Below are 15,458 nucleotides of genomic sequence, written 5' to 3' on the forward strand. Positions count from 1 at the left end.
GAATGATATCCTCTAGAGTCGTAGATGCGGGGTGGATGATGCGAGCAAAGAGTCCGGGGAAGAAGATTGATTGAGGGCGACCTGAGCGCTGCGCTGATACGGACCTTGCTTCCCGAAGATCCGATGATGCGGAGATGGCCGAACCCTTGCCAATCGCGATTTGCTCCAACCCCGATCTCGCGGTTCTCCTCCACACTCCGCTCCGCACGTTGCTGCACAGTCGATGCAGGATGCGCTCACCTAAAATTAGCACACTCAGCACTCCGCATCAGCGCTTTCATCTTCATCCGTCGCTCAACCCTCGCTCTCGCTTCTTCCTTCCTCACCATAACCCATCGCTCAATCCCACCCGTGATTGTGGCCCATCATGGTCGACCCGGTCTCTTACGTCAAGATGTTCTTCCGCTCCGTCTTCTCCGTCTTCTCCCCCTCCACCACCACAATCTGGCAGAACAACATCGCCTACTCGATCACGCTCCACAACCCCCGAGTGCTTCTCTACCGCGGTCCCGAGTCCTATGTGACCTTTTCGATCTATGCCCAGGCATACTCTGCCGAGGCACGGAAGCAACTCGAAGGCCTCTCGTCGCGGGACATTCAGTCTGTTGTCAAGGGGACGAATGTGCAGCTGGTGCAGAAGGGGTGGATTGCCGGAGTTGTGGGATGGAATGCGGCTGGCTACCTGGGTGGTGGCGGTAAGAAGGGATGGGATGTGACTCCCGCCGGCCAAGTTGGGTGGAAGGACACGCAGGCGGAAGCGCAGGGGCTGAGCGCTAAGCAGCAGGAGGACGAGGATTATGGTGAGAAGCCGCAGTCCCGTCGCTACTCTTCCCGCGATGGTGAGGAGTACGAGATGCAATCACTCACGAAGCCCAGCCAGGAGGCGCCGCAGGAGACACGACACATCGCGCTCAAACGTAAGGAGAAAATCGACAAGCAAATCCGAGCCCAGTCGTCGACCATCGACACGGTCGACACCGACACCCAAGCCACACGCGTGCTCGGCACGTACAAGTGTCGTATTCCCGTGGAAACGGGTGATGGCTACTTCCGATTCTGGATCACCTTCCCCTCGCCCGTCTCGCGCACACCCTTGGCTATCGGAAGCCCCACCTTCCGTCTCTTCTCGTTCAGCCTCACCTCGGCTTCGCCTCGTGGAGCGGCACTACTCCCTGTGCCAGTGATTGTCCCCGAACTCGCCCTGCGCTCCGTCTCCCTCGCGCTGACAACCATTCTGTATGGTTTGTTCCCCGTCGCCGCCATCGTCGACAAGATCCTCCCCCGATGGGCAAGTCGTCGCTTCATCAACTGGATCTACACCCGCGTCGGTGCAAAGGGCAAGGCCGACCAGCTCAAGGAAAAGTACAAGGTGGACGAACGGGTGGGCGCTGCCAAGGAGCAGGTGAAGAAGGTACCTTTTGCGAGCGCGGGCATTCGCACGGACTGGGATATCGAGCGTGATGCGAAGCGGGGGAGGGGTGGGTGGGCGTACCATTGGTAAGCGGCCGAGGATGGGGGTATAGGAAGGAGTCGTTTTGTACTCGTTGGAAAGCTGTATGATGGAATGCATTGTATTGTGTCAAAGATGCGTGAATCAAATGTGTGGTGAGGAAGCGGGCGTGTCGAGGAATTGCCTTGTTCGAGCAATGAGCTCGCGAAGCTGGTTCACTTTTCCTCCTTCCCTCGTGGCCTCTTCCTGCTTGACCGGCGTGCTTGCCTCTGATCCCACACGCAGCCGCTTACTGGGCGAGATGGGGCTGGGCACCTGCTGCTCCCCTCGCCTCCTCCCTTCTGCCGCAATGCCTCTCGTTTCCGCCGCAACCTCCTCCACCGCTGCGCCACACAAAGTCGCCAGCCTCTCCGCTGCCTGTCTCCACTCTGCTTCCGATCCCTCCTTCGTTCTGATCCATACGCCGTTGAGTTTCTGCAACGAGTGCCTGAACAACCGATCCGCATGTTGTCGGAGCACCGCGTCAAGACTCTGCTGCCCCGCTTCCCGCGAAAAGGAGGAGAGCAGGCTTGAACGAAGGTGCATCCTCTCCTCCTCCTCGAGCTGGTCCAGTTGACTCAGCGCCATCTGCACCAGCCCTTCACCGCTAGGCAGGGGAAGCATGATGGTCCTAACCTCGTCGTCCTCCAACAGCGTGTCTGAGAGGCTCACCACCGTGCGCAGGATGTGGTTCGCCAGCGCGGTCAGGATGCGCAGCGCCTTACACGCCATTTCTTCCACCTTTGCATCTGGTCCAGCGGGGACGAGGGTGGAGGTGAGGTCGAAGAGCAGCGCCGAAGTTCGCGCCCACTGGTCATAGAGGTCGAGCGCAACGTCTTCCAGGCTCGCTTGGCGGCGGGTGATGGTGTAGAGGGATGGGTTGGGGGTCAGGTCCGGCATGACCTGCGGAAGGAGGCTGGTGAGCGCGATTTCGATGGAGACGGAGGCGTCGTCGAGTGTGAGTATGCCGATGTGCTCGAATGCGTTCGATAGCGCGGGAGAGGGCTTGCTGGGAGCTGCAGACACGGCATTGGCAGAGCCTGTTTGACTACGAATGACTTTAGCTGGATCAAGCCCGAGGAGGGCAAGCGAGCTTGCTGGACGTTGCGTTGTGACCCGGGCCGGTACTGAGTCGACGTCGGCCATTTCCACATCATCGTCCCCGTACGCCGTCGATGCGGCTGAGCAATTGGTGTCGGACTCCGCACTTCCCCAGCTGACGACGAGCAGGCGACAGGCGAGCTGACTGCTCTTCACGAGGTCGCAGCCGGCAATTTCTTCGAGCCGCTGGCGATCCTGAGCGAGCGCCTTCTGTCGTTCGACCACCGTGCCGGACCGAGCAGCCGCAGGACTCGTTTCGAAGATCACCAGCCCTGACTGTCTGTGCCCGTCTACGTCCGGCAAGATCGCATCGAGCGCGGCCTCACTGCCGTCCGACGCCGGAGTCACGTCGACCAGCTCGAGCTGCGATCCATCTGCGAGATCGATCTCTAACACGTCTCGGCCGTCTTCGCTGTTCGGGCTGCTAGATGGCGAAGTCGGCGAGAAGCCAAACTTGACCCGCAGCCAGCTCGAAGCGACGTGCTGACCAGGAGCTCCAGAGTACAGCACCACCAGACGATCCAATTCGGCCGGTCGGAAGTGCAAAAGCAGCTCCTCGACGTGATCGGCCAGCCGTTCGAGCAGCGAACCTTCCGCCCAAAGCTGGTTGCGTTGACGTCGTACCGTTGTCCACTTCTCGGTCAGATCCTCGTCGTTGTGGAGTCGGTCAGCCGTCGCGGAAGAGAGATCCTCGTGCTTGCGCTTCGTCCTTGGCGATAACGCTGAGTCACTTGGCCGCTCGCCCGTTAGCAGAGCTTGACGGATGGAAAAGACTCGTCGAATGGGGCTCGTTTCTTCCAGAATCTTCTTGTCTCGGATCTGCATCCTGATGTCTTCCAATCGCCTCTGCTGGTGAGCACGATCCCTACGTTCCTCCAGCATCTCCATCCACCGCGACCAAGCTCGCATCGCACAGCTTCTCTCCCTGAACACATGTGCCGCTGCCACCTGACTCGTCTGCTCCGCCGCTTCCACTGCACATTCTCCTGCCAAACGCTGCCAAAGCTTGTCGGTGATGCCAGACAGCAGCTGTTCTCGCGACGCAGCGCGGCGGCGAACGTCCTCTTCGTGCGCCACGCGTGTTGCGGTCTCCCTTGAGACCGACCGGGCAAAGTCGGCTAAAAGCTGTGCGTACGCTCGATCGACGGCGTGGGTGCGCGCTGCTTCCTTCAGCTTCGCTTGAGCTGCCTTCTCGGCCTGAACTTTGGCTGCTGCCGCTACCTGCGCTGCTGCGGTCTCTTTTGGTTTCTGACCGGTTGCCGCGAGATGGTCTTGCTTGGTCTCCGTGAGCTTGACTGCGTTCTCGGCAGGTTTTTCCGACGGCGAAGAGCCGAAGAATGATGGCATCGAGGGTGTTGCTGCTCCAGAGGCCGGTTTCGTCGGAGCACCGAAAGAGTATGAAGGTGCCGCCGCCTGCTTCGTCTTCGCAGAATTTTCTAGAGCCGCCTCTGGTGCCTTTGCGGGTGGACCGAATGAGAAGCTCGACAGCGACGGAGCTGGTTTGGCCTGCGTGTACGAGGATGCAGCGCTTGGTGCTGCTTTGTTACCGAAGAAGGAAGGTATTGAAGCCTGTTCTTGCTTAAGCTGCGTCGCATTGTTTGCAAAGGTACCGGAGCTGGGTTGACTCGCTTTGACCTCTTCGTCATCCTTCTTGCCGAAGCCGGTGAAGCCTCCGAATGGACTTGAAGCAGAAGCGGCGCCCGGCTTGGCAGAAGTCGATTCGCCGGAAGCAGCCGGCGTGAATGATGTTGCAGCAGCTGACATCTTCGATGACGACGTGGAATCGAAAGCAAGAGACTTGCTCATGCCTGGCTGCTTTTGCTGATGTCCGAAGGTAGCCGTGTTCGCTCCTCCGAATGCTGTCGCAGGCTGCTGCTGTGCCTTGACTCCGAAGGAAGGCATTGCGCTCGTCTGAGCTGCGAAAGACGGTGTCATTCTTGGCCTTGTCGCCGTGCCTTGACCCACTTGTGTAGAGGGCAGCATCGCGCTAGCGCCTGACGCCCGACCATCAACCACGTCGGCGCTAGAGAAAGACCCACGTTTGGCCTCAACAAGGCTGGTGCTGAAAGGCGTCACCAGCGGCTTGTCCTCGTTGAGAACCGCGCTGCGGTGGATCTTGACGCCCACCGGTTCATCCGCTTCGAACTCGAGCTCCAAGCCCAGGTGCGTTGCCATAGCGATGACCTGTTCCGCCGAATCCATTTTGAGCACGTGCTGGATGCTCTCGATCGGCATAGCTCGATGCTGCGCCATGTACGCCTTGGACATGGCTTTGAGCGCACCGATGCGCACCGAGCTGAACGAGTTCTCGGCAAGACAGGCCATGAGGTAGTTGGCGCTCGGCTTGCGCAGTTCGGCGAAGAACTTGGAGAAGAAGTTGAGCGTCGCCTCGGTGTTTCGCGGCTGTCCGCGCTTTTCGAGGTTGTTGGAACGTTGCGCCAGCTGGCGCAGATTGATTGCGGTTTGCACGAGAGGCGAGCGGAAGATGTTGCCGGGAAGAATTTCGGCCTCGCGCAGCGTCTCGGGGTCGCGCAAGTGAAGCAGAAGGTTGTAGGCGCGGAACTCAGCTTCGTTCGGAGAAGCTTGTTGAGTACCCTTGCCAGCGACGCTGGAAGAGAGCTTGCGCCGATGGTCATCATAGAATTCGATGAGACTGCGCATCGTCTTGCGCAGCTGCTCGAGCTCTTGCTGCTCACTCCAGCCTTCCGCACCAGGTCCACCTCTCCAGTGGAGGCAGAGTATGTGATACCGTGCGATACGTTCGTGGCATTCGATCGCTATTGGGCCGCCTTCACTCTGAACGATAAAGTCTTGACGCACTGCTCGTGTGCGGTTCCAAAGAAAGCCTTGCACTTGCGTGAATCTCGGGTCGTTGGGGTCAGCGGGCAAGAGATCGTGGAAGAGATAGTCCAGCGTGCGCTTGAGAACCGGAGGGGGTCGGACGTCTTCTGGCAATGGCAATTCTCGACCTGCCGCCGGACGTCGATAGATCTTGACAGCGATGCGAGGGTCGACCCGGTCCGTGCCTGGGTACAGTTCGAGCGGATCGAGCTCCTTTTGGAACTCGCGTTCCTCGCGTTCGAACTCGGGACACATGTCCTCACATGTTCCGACGAGCTTCACCGCCAAAGCGAGGTCTGTGGGCTTGTCGGGATCCGGAAGGATGCCGGATTTGATGTAGGCGTTTCGGAGCGCTTCTCTGCCGCCTTTCATCTGGAGAAAGCGGTTGCCGACCTTAGGAGCATCTTCGAAGCGCTTCTTGCGCAACGCGTCCTCGTCTTCTGCCTTGTTGTCGTTGAACATTCCTGCGCCAGGATCTGGTGTCGACGTGCCGTTGCGATCTTTGCGGAGAAAGTTGGAGAAGGAGCTGGTCGGTGCAGCGGATGGAGCCGCAGGTGTATTCGTGGCAGGCTGGGATGACGGGACGGAGGGCGCGCTGGGAGCAGCGCTAGCTTGTGCAGGTGCTGAGAATGTAGAGCCACCAAAGGCCGGATTGGGTAGACCCGATCCAAAAGCAGAGCCAGAAGCAGTAGTGTTCGTCGAGCTGCCAAACGCTGAAGATTGCGACATCGAGCCGAAAGTAGGAGCTGTATTCTGCGTCGAAGCACCTCCGAATGCTGACGTCGCTGGAGCAGCATTGCTCGCGCCCGCACCAGCCCCAAATGCCGACGAATTTGCTCCAAAGTTGCTGGGTGTTTGTGTCGAGGAGAGAGATGAGGTCGATTGGTTGAACGAAGATCGAGCAGCGGCGCTGTCGCTGTTTGCAGACGCCCCGAACGCTGATGTCGAGCCTGAGCTTTGAGCGCTCGTCTCATTGCCAAAAGTCGAGCTTGGCGTGGATTGTTGTGGCTGTGTGTTGAACGTCGTCGACTTGTTGGCGAAAGGTCTCGGTCTTGGTCGAGGAGCATGCTGATTGCTCGGACCGGCCTCCATGCCAGCCTCGCTACCAGGTATGGAGGTCGTCTGCTGATTGTGAGTCATATGCGAAGCAAATGGCTTGATGGGACGAATCGTGCCGCCACCTCTCCCACCACGAAATGAATTTGAGCTTGGAGGTCGGCCCTCTTGTGACATGCCTGGGCCATTGGAGCGCGAGGTGAAGGGCCTTGGTCTGCTTCCGAACGATGTCTGTTGTTGCGCTTGTGATTGTACCGGTTGATCGCTCGAGAACGGACGAGGCGAGTTGAAGCCTGTATGCTGGGGTCGAGGCTGCTGCCCGCCGCTGAAAGGGCGAGGCGCACCAAAGCTGGACTGCTGAAATGGAGGCCGTGGGCCTGCACCGAACGGTCGCGGAGTACTCGCACCCGAGCTGGACGGCTGGCTTTGTTGTGGGGCCTGCTGCTGGCTATTGTTGAATCCAAAGGCCGAAGATGATGCGCTGTTGGCTGGCGGCCGAAAGAAAGTGTTGGGAGGGGCACTGCTGCTTGTCGACGCCGATGGAGTTTGCTGTGGTCGGCCGAAGGCGCTGAAGCCGGATGAGCCCGCCGCTCCTGATGAGCCGAATCCAGAGCCTGATCCAAATCCCGAGCCATTACTCGATCCAAAGCCTGAGCCTGAGCCTTGCTGCATGGCGAATGCTGCGTTTGCCTTCGCCTTGACACGAGGCAGCAAGATAGTGATTGGATGCTCGTTTGTTTGATGTCTACGGCATGGTTCCTGTAGAGGCAAAGTTGGGCAGCTTGGGGCGGCGAAACTCGTACGCTGCTTGTGAGATGCGTTCTAGAGAGCGACTGAAAAGAGTGTGAGCTTGGTGGTTTGCTCAGTGTCGAGGTAGTTGAAGTAAAGGATGATGTTGGTCCGCGCTCATTTTGGCACTTCCACAGCTCCACGCGATCCGAGCCCACGCTGCCGCCGAATCCCGACAATTTTCGCAGCTGTCAAACTTGAACTGCGAGGCTCATTTCGTATCATGCCACAATGAATTGAGCAATGTCGAGCTACTGTGTCAATGCTTGGGTGGCTACGGATCGTCGTCCGTGTGTAGCGGCAGCGATAGCCTTGCACAAAATTAGGACGGCCGAACGTCGAAGATGGAACGTGAGGCGTCAGAAGCGGGTTGATGGTGGAAGGAGGAGGAGCTTGAGCGTGTAGCAGACTCGACGTCCCCGTTGCGCTGACCTAGGAGCCCGGTCGATCATGCAAGAGTCGAGCTTCCCAGAGTACGCCGTCGTCACCTTGGTGCACCTTTTGCAAGGCACGCTGGCGTGCAAGGCTGTGAGGAAGTGACGTATGCGAGCTGCCATCATCAAAGTGTCAGCAAGGGACGATAGTCGCGCTTGATGAGGCAAGATCCTTTCGCTCCAATGAATAAGGTCTTCGGAACTCACAGCGAACGCACAAACAGAAACGATGGTATGGTGGATAATCTAATGTGACCATTTATATAACCCTGACCTTCGATGCGAAGGACGATCTATTCGTACATGACAGGAGAGAACCGATGACAAAACTGACGAAAAACAAGTGCGGATTCCAGAGGTATAGACGAGACCGCTTAGTAGCGGTACTTGAAGTAGGGGGACTCGTCGCCCATGTCGGCGATCTGCTCCTTGGTGAGGCGGGCGGCCTCACCGGAGTCGATCTTGGCCTGCTTGCGGGCGTTGGCGAGGCGGAGCAGGCCGGCGAACGACAGCGCCGAGAGGAAGGCGACGGCGTTCATGGCAATGTTGATGTAGTGGGCGCGGTGGAAGTAAGGAGCCTGCTTCTTGGGGAAGATGTTGCTCGAGATGGTACCGGCGAGACCACCAAAGCCGACAATGATGGCAATGCACACCGAGCGCTTGGTCTTACCACCAATGGTCTGCGTGAGCGAAGCCACGACACCAGGGAAGGCGGCGTACGAACCAGCAGCAGAGATGAACTGAGCACCGTAGGCAACGCGAGGGTTGGTGCGACCGTAGGCAAGCGAGAGACCCCAGCCGATACCCGAGATGAGGGTACCCAGGCAGATGAAGGGGAATCGGATACCAGTGCGGTCGGCGAAGTAGGCAAAGATAACCACGGTGATGGCAGCAACAGTGTACACGGGGACGGTGAACAGGTTGGCGTTGACAGCGTCGTACTTGAGCGAGGTCTTGAGGATGGTGGGGAGGGTAAGAGCAGTCGAGTAGAGGGGAGTGATGGTGGTGACGTAGCAGATGAGGGTGAAGAGAGTCTTCCAGTCCTTGAGACCGGCCCAGACGAACTTCCAGGCGAACTCGTCGTTCATGGGGATGTCGTTGCCGTCGAACTGGACACGGTCGCTCATGTAGACCTTCTCCTCCTCAGTGAGGAAGGGAGCCTTCTCGAGACCGTCGAAGAGCAGGAAGTAGGCAATGATACCGACGACGATGGTAAGAGCACCCTCAACGAAGAAGATGAACGACCAGCCCTGGTACTCGCCAGCCTTGGCCTTGGCAAGACCGAAAGCGAGCAGACCACCGAAGGCACCGGCGATGGTGGCAGCGGAGAAGAAGAGACCGACACGGAGCTGGATGGAGCGACGGGGGTAGAGGACGGTGAGGTAGTACGTGATGCCTGGGAAGAGACCAGCCTCGGCGGCGCCGAGGAGGATACGCCAGGCAAGGAGAGCCTCGAAGTTCTTAGAGAAACCGGTGAGCAGCATGACAAGACCCCAGGCGATAACGATGATGGGGATCCACTTCTTGGCACCCATCTTCTTCAAGATGAGGTTCGAGGGGACCTCCAAAAGACAGTAGAGACCGAAGAAGACCGAGAGAGCGGCGGCGTACTCCTCGCTGGTGAGCTTGAGCTGCGTCTCCATTCCGAGGATACGAGCGTTACCGATGGCAGTTCGGTCGAGGAAGGAGAAGAGGTAGAGGACGGAGCAGATGGGAAGCACGTGCCAGTCGAGCTTGCGGATGATGCGAGCAGTCATCTTGGGGTCCTCGACGGTGGTGGCGATGGCATCGGCGTTGGTGGTGCCGGCGGTGAGGACGGGTGCCATGGAGACACCATCCTCAAGGCGGGAGTCATCCTTCTTCTCGTTGAGCGAGGCGGAGTCGGGGGTGTCGCGACGGTACGACATGATTGCGAACTACTTGCGAGGGAGAGGAGGGGGAGAAATCTAGCCGGCGATAAGGAGACTGCGCAAAGAAGCTTGACCCACGGTGGTGATGGGGAGTGCAGGGGAAGGCGTCGAGGTAGGGGAGGACAGGGGACGCTGGTGGAAGACGAGGGGAAGAAGATGGAAAGGAGGGAGGATTGCAGGTGGGTCTTTATACTTGCCAAAGCAGATGTGGGGGGATTGATACGTGCTATGGTTGATGCGGGGGTACCACGTTGGGCCTTGTTGGGGTTGCAGTGGCAGTACCTCTGCGCGAGAGGCGAGGCAGGAACGGCTCATGCGGGGGAGCAAAAGCAGGGACATGACACGAGTCCGGGGTGCAGCTAGTGCTCAAGTGCCTCAGCAGCGGTTCAAGACCGCAAAGGGGAGCCTATCGATGGGAACACTATGAACACTGTGCAGCGTGCATGAGCGCGAGAAAGCACGCGGGTTACGAGAGAGACTCGGGAAACGCTGTAGGAGCACATGAGACAGCCATGGGTTTGGTGGGTCCGGGGTCGACCAATGAGAAGCAGGCTATCTTGGATGGTGCACAAGCTTAGTCTCGAGTATCGAGGCGGAGGGCCATCAACGAGCGCTGAGTTCGACAAACGGCGAACACGTCGCGGGACGAGGAAGATCCAGCCTACAGAGAAGCACTGGAACTTTGCGAATCTGGAACCCAGGCGTCGCGAGAGACTAAAACCCGAAGCGGACAGATCGGCGTTTGACCGCAAGGAAAAGTTTCCTTCCGAGGCACACTAGGAGAGTTGTTCGCTGAGACGGATCGACTCAAGGCGCAAGTGGACTGACCAAAGCCTGTAATCTGTTTGGGGTGGATAGAGGCGGGTGAGGGGAAGCGACGGCGATCCAGGAACGCTCCAGACTGATTCACTCGCCGGTGAAGGTTTACATGGTTGCGCCACGAGGCAAGATGGATGTCGCATACTGTAGCAATTCAGGAGTGGCCTTGAGGACTGAGAAGGGTGCGCGGGTTCGTCAGAGTGGACGAGGTGGCAGCGGTGCATGATTCGTATGCGAGGTCAATTGCTTGGCATCGACAAGCGAAGCGTGCGACACACAGCCCTGATGCCCTCGGCTAGATTGAATTCGAACGAGGTCGCCAGAACAGCTGTGGGGATGCAGCAGTTGACCGACGGAAATTGGGTCGCTGCCTACTGCCCTGATGCTCTTATCATCAGAGAGACGACTCGGTAGCAGCGCAAGCTGGGCTACAATTCTGTGGTTGCATACACCAATGCGGGGTTAAGGACCCATCGCCATTGGACTGGTAGCGAACAAACGGATCTATTTGGCGGTCGTTGATCCGCTTCCTCGTCGCAACTGGCTCGAAAGCACATGGCCAAAGGCGACAAAATCAGTCGTTTCTGATCCCATCAACGTCGAGCAGCCGCCCTCTCTGAATGTCCCTGAGCGCTGATCAAAGCCAAGAAGGTCGCTTCAACTCTTTTCCGATGCAGCCATTCGCGGCAAGCAACTTGGCACATGCGCTTGGCTGCGACTTCCATGCAGCAGCATCGCTTGGCAGCGAGCCCTTGTCGATGTAGGGTCGGATCAGAGACTCGGAGACCTTCAGCTTCCCCGCAAAAGTTTGCTCAGGTGAAACGGGCGACGTGGAAGTGACTGACAAAGACAAGCTGGTACGACTCGAAGCGTCTGCGCTAGTAGATGGCGATGAACAAGGAGGGCGAGGAGTTGGAAAGTTCGACACTCATAATTCACACTCAGCCCCGTCGAGGACCGTTGTTCCGCCCATTGTCACCAGTTGCTTCCCGCCCCAACCGCCGCTCGACTGGGCGAAAATCCTCGTCTCTCTGTCCGCCTCACTGCTCTGGCGCCCCGACGGACATGAAGGGGAAACAAAACGATTCGCCGTGGTCAACGCTCCGCCTTGTTCCATCGGAAAATTTGGATCTAGACCCATTGTTCGAGCTTGTCAACTTTGAAGGACTCGATCGGGTGTGCTGAGCAAATGTTGGTCAGGGGTCGAGGGCGCAGTGTCCGCCTTCTCGATCGTGAACCATCTCGCAATTATCTGCTTGGCGAGTGCGTGGGTACGCACAAACCGGATGAATACAGTCACCGGCAATGTATCGATGACATGCCCACAAATGGACGCTTTTGCCGGTGACAGAAGTAGGACAATAGGCAAGACTATAGGAGGCAGACAAGCATCAGCGAGGGGGAATGAAAAGGAACGCCAAGGTTGACCGTTGTGAGGCGCTCATTACTGCAAAGGTCGCGTTCATGCATGCAGAGGGATGCAGGGCGAATGGTGCACGTCGACTCAGAGGGTTCAGATATGTCTCACCGTGACAGTCGCGAGATGCCTGCCAGCACCATGACCAAGAGGCAGGATGGGGGAGGGGCAGAGCGGATGGAGTCGGCATTACCTGCTCAGTGAACCTTGTTGTGAACACGGCACGGAGACATCCGTTCAAGGCGGATCATCGACGGGCTCTCAAGTTTGAATGTTTCGCCATCGGGGTGAGGTCCAAATCGCGCTCGCTGTCCACCACGGTGCCGATATGTGTGATCGTCTTCGATACTACTTTGTGATGCTCCCTGTGACACAGGACAGCGCGACGGGACCAGCTCAGCATGCTGGTGAATGTACACACTCGGATGTGCTCGACACGGCGGCGATGCGTGTTGGCTCGCCTCGACCAATCACTGCGAGGGATACGTGTTTGTCGACGCGGGAGTCCGCGAGGCAGGGTTGGGTGTGTGGGGAAAGGGAACGAGAAGTTGGAAAGCGGGGAAAGGAGAGAGAGGCGAGAGGGCCTTGTACCACAGTCGCCCTCGTTCAGGGTCGAGACCCACTACAGACCATTTCTAGACCACGGCATTTGAGCAGTGTCTGAAGCGCATCAAAGCGGAAAAGCTGTCGAAAAGTGCCCTGCCACGTTTTTGGATCTTTTCAAGTCGGCGTCGCTTGAACCGGACTTCTTGGCATTTTCTCACGATGGAGCAAACGGTTGGCCGTGGCTGCTCTTCTGCCCTCCTCCTTCGCGAATCTGCAATGGCGAGCCTCTCTTTGACCACAATGACTGCTCGTGTTGCACAGAGATGAAGTGCAGCTCTGCAGACGAGTCCTTGGCAACCTCAACAAACGCTGCTTACAGAAGGTCTTTCCGTGATATCCATCGTCGTTGATTGCTGCCACGTTGCGATTATCCGCTGCTGATCCTCATACCAGCCTTGGTCATGGCGAGATCCTCTCCTCGCCTGCTCCGCCTTCCTCGTCGCAATGTCGGCGAAGCTCCCTCCCCGTAGCTTTACGACTGATGATTGGATGTAGCTTGACTGCGCCTGAATGGGACCAAGCTGGACGACCCAAATGATCCAATCACACGATCCTGTCCAGCCTCTCCACCTCTGGCCTGTCCAAGACGCCCCGACGGGATTCCAAGTCTTCGCAACGATCTGCGAAGTCAATTACCGCAAAGCCTCTCGTCCGAGCCCGTCGAATGCCGTCGCGGCAAGATCCGCATCCTCGCGGAAACAATCCGTTCGGAGTCCAGCGGCGGTCTTGACCTTCTGCATCCAGGTTTGTTACGAAGCGTTCCTGGACTCGGCTTACCCCACAATCGCCCCTCGTCCTGAGATCTTGCTCGTTCCTGCGCATTGGTGTGGGGCTCCATTCCCTACGATCGCTCATCAGCATCGCGGCTGACCATCAGAGACAGCCTGTGATGCCTGCCCCGCCTGAACACCATCATCGAGTCTCAGCATCGCAGAGGCCTTGGCGGGGTCTCGGAAGCATTAGCCCGTAAGCACCCACGGATGAGGTACCACGGACGAGTCGGCATGAGAGCCTCGACTTTGATACCGGCCAGAAGCGGATCTATATGCACATGCAAAGAAGTCGCTGACCGTGCATCATGTCAAGCTCAAGCCGCAGCTTTACCCCGCACGTCCAGCTGCTGATCAGGTGCTCCAAGTCCGGGGATGGACGAGTGGACAATGCGGAGCCCCGCGTTGAAGGACACAGTCAGAATCGACAGCAGCAAACACACGCCTGATGATGCATCGGTTCCCACACTTTCGAGCAAAAGCCTCGGTCGGGCTTCAAGAGACTCCATGTGGATCGAACGAGTGTTGCGAATGATGCGGCTATGCAGTGAGGAGCGTAGTAGTACAGTGGCGATCGGTGATAGAGCAACGAGCGAAGGACGAGCGATCGGGCTTTCCTAGGATCCTGGGAGCAAGAGAAGTAGTCCGTGGTCAAGCAATGACCGGGTATAGATTGTCGTCGTCCGACTCGGGTTCTGGCAAAGCTACGAGCTGACGAAGACGGGCGTGAGATTCCTTTCGCAGGTTCTCTTGAAAGTGCGTGGAGATCATTGGGTTGGCGGCGTCTTGCAAGGGCAGTGCATAGTCGCGCTGTGCTGCGCCGGAGGGCGAGCTGTCATGATCTGCAGTCGACGTCGGCGCCTCTTTGCGTATGTATTGGCTTCCATCCTCTTGCACGACGGCGACCATGATACTTCGACGGATTTCGCGAAGATGGCGTCTCGCATCCTTGACGGTTTCCTGCAGCTTGGCTGTTTCGACGGCCAACTTGCGTTGACGCTCCAGACTGGCTGCAATCTCGCGCTTGAGGTAAGCATCCAGCGCCTTGGCCTGCGCATACGAGGTCTCGAGCGACTTGTGAAGTCCACGTTCATCGACTGCTTTCGGATTCTTGCTGCCCGGCATGAGGTAGAGCTCGATGAGTCGGAACTCGGGTGGGCGCTCAACCAGCAGCTGGCTGCCTCGTGCTTTGGCAATGGTGGTGAAGAACTTGCCTGAGCTTGTCTTGGCCTTGAGCACCAACGGCTGGGTACCGCTGACGGTAGACTTGGCTGTGGTGTTGGAGATGAGATTCTTGGTGTACTTCTGATTCCTCGCTACGCCGCTGTCGATGCAGAACTGAAGAGCGGTCTGGATGTCCTTGATGATGGAGACCAAGATGGGTGACGCATCCTTGAGCATCTGCCGAGCCCGCTTCTCTCGAAGTGTCTCGGCGGCCATGAAGACTTGCACCTGCGTCCACACTTTGACCTCCCACTCTGCCAGATCGTCCTGCACGAATTCAGGGGTGGAGCCGTCAAAGAGTGCATGGTCGATCTTGTCCAGCTCGTTGGACACTGCCGAGTATTCGACCAGGTCTCGCTGCAGCTGAGACTTGCGCTGTTCCTTTAATGCCAGTATCGACCGATTGCGTTCGAGCTCAGCCTCGTGATCCGCTTGCTGCTGGGCTGCTTTCTCGGCGTCCGTCCCAGCTTGGAAGAGGAGGCGAGATCGGTTGCCTCTCTTGTTCATCATACGCTTGGCAAAAGAGCTGCTCATCTTGGCATGAGTATCCCTCGTCTCTTGTGAGACGGCCTGCAACGTTTTGAGGCGCGCCTCTTGAGTCTTGACCTTGCCGGTGACGGAGAAGATGTCGTGCTGATTGGTTTCGAGCATCGCAGGGATGTCGCCCAGCGCTTGGAGTTTCGCTGTAAGCTCTGTATGTCTACTGTGAAAGCCAGAGATCCTTTGACGCAGAGGCGGCTGGTAAGCGGGAACGTTGTGCTCGGAAGGTGCGGTGTTGGACGCATTTGTGTTGGCCATGGCTAATGTCACCGCAGCCGTAGCAATGGCTGCCGTCCCAGCTGCCGCAAATGGAGGCGGCAGCTGATCTAACTGCGCCGCATCGTCGTCGTTGAAGAGCTCGTGCACGTCGTCGAACATGGCATTGCCGGGACCGCTGTGAAGCCTGGGTCGGACCGCAGGCCTGTGTGCCTTGATCATCGCGGAAAGCTCTGCTGCTCGTGC

General features: G+C 58.1%; 4 protein-coding genes across 4 annotated transcripts; 1 reads left to right on the forward strand and 3 right to left on the reverse strand.

Annotated features, from left to right (window-relative positions):
- Positions 1-367: 367 nt before the first annotated feature.
- Positions 368-1,501, forward strand: PSEUBRA_000739 (uncharacterized protein; the record flags this gene model as incomplete). The annotated part of the gene is made up of 1 exon (XM_016434043.1): positions 368-1,501. The coding sequence occupies one exon, from the start codon at positions 368-370 to the stop codon at positions 1,499-1,501; it is 1,134 nt and encodes a 377-aa protein (XP_016294512.1).
- A 93-nt stretch (positions 1,502-1,594) lies between these two features.
- Positions 1,595-7,159, reverse strand: PSEUBRA_000740 (SAC3/GANP/Nin1/mts3/eIF-3 p25; the record flags this gene model as incomplete). The annotated part of the gene is made up of 1 exon (XM_016434067.2): positions 1,595-7,159. One exon carries the CDS (start codon positions 7,157-7,159, stop codon positions 1,595-1,597), a length of 5,565 nt encoding a protein of 1,854 aa, XP_016294513.2.
- Positions 7,160-8,084: 925 nt separating this feature from the next.
- Positions 8,085-9,617, reverse strand: PSEUBRA_000741 (Major facilitator superfamily; the record flags this gene model as incomplete). The annotated part of the gene is made up of 1 exon (XM_016434054.1): positions 8,085-9,617. One exon carries the CDS (start codon positions 9,615-9,617, stop codon positions 8,085-8,087), a length of 1,533 nt encoding a protein of 510 aa, XP_016294515.1.
- Positions 9,618-13,883: 4,266 nt separating this feature from the next.
- Positions 13,884-15,434, reverse strand: PSEUBRA_000742 (uncharacterized protein; the record flags this gene model as incomplete). The annotated part of the gene is made up of 1 exon (XM_016434057.1): positions 13,884-15,434. The coding sequence occupies one exon, from the start codon at positions 15,432-15,434 to the stop codon at positions 13,884-13,886; it is 1,551 nt and encodes a 516-aa protein (XP_016294516.1).
- Positions 15,435-15,458: the final 24 nt, after the last annotated feature.

Source organism: Kalmanozyma brasiliensis, assembly GCF_000497045.1.
Source record: "Kalmanozyma brasiliensis GHG001 unplaced genomic scaffold PSEUBRA_SCAF10, whole genome shotgun sequence".
In the NCBI taxonomy this organism is placed as follows: domain Eukaryota; kingdom Fungi; phylum Basidiomycota; class Ustilaginomycetes; order Ustilaginales; genus Kalmanozyma; species Kalmanozyma brasiliensis.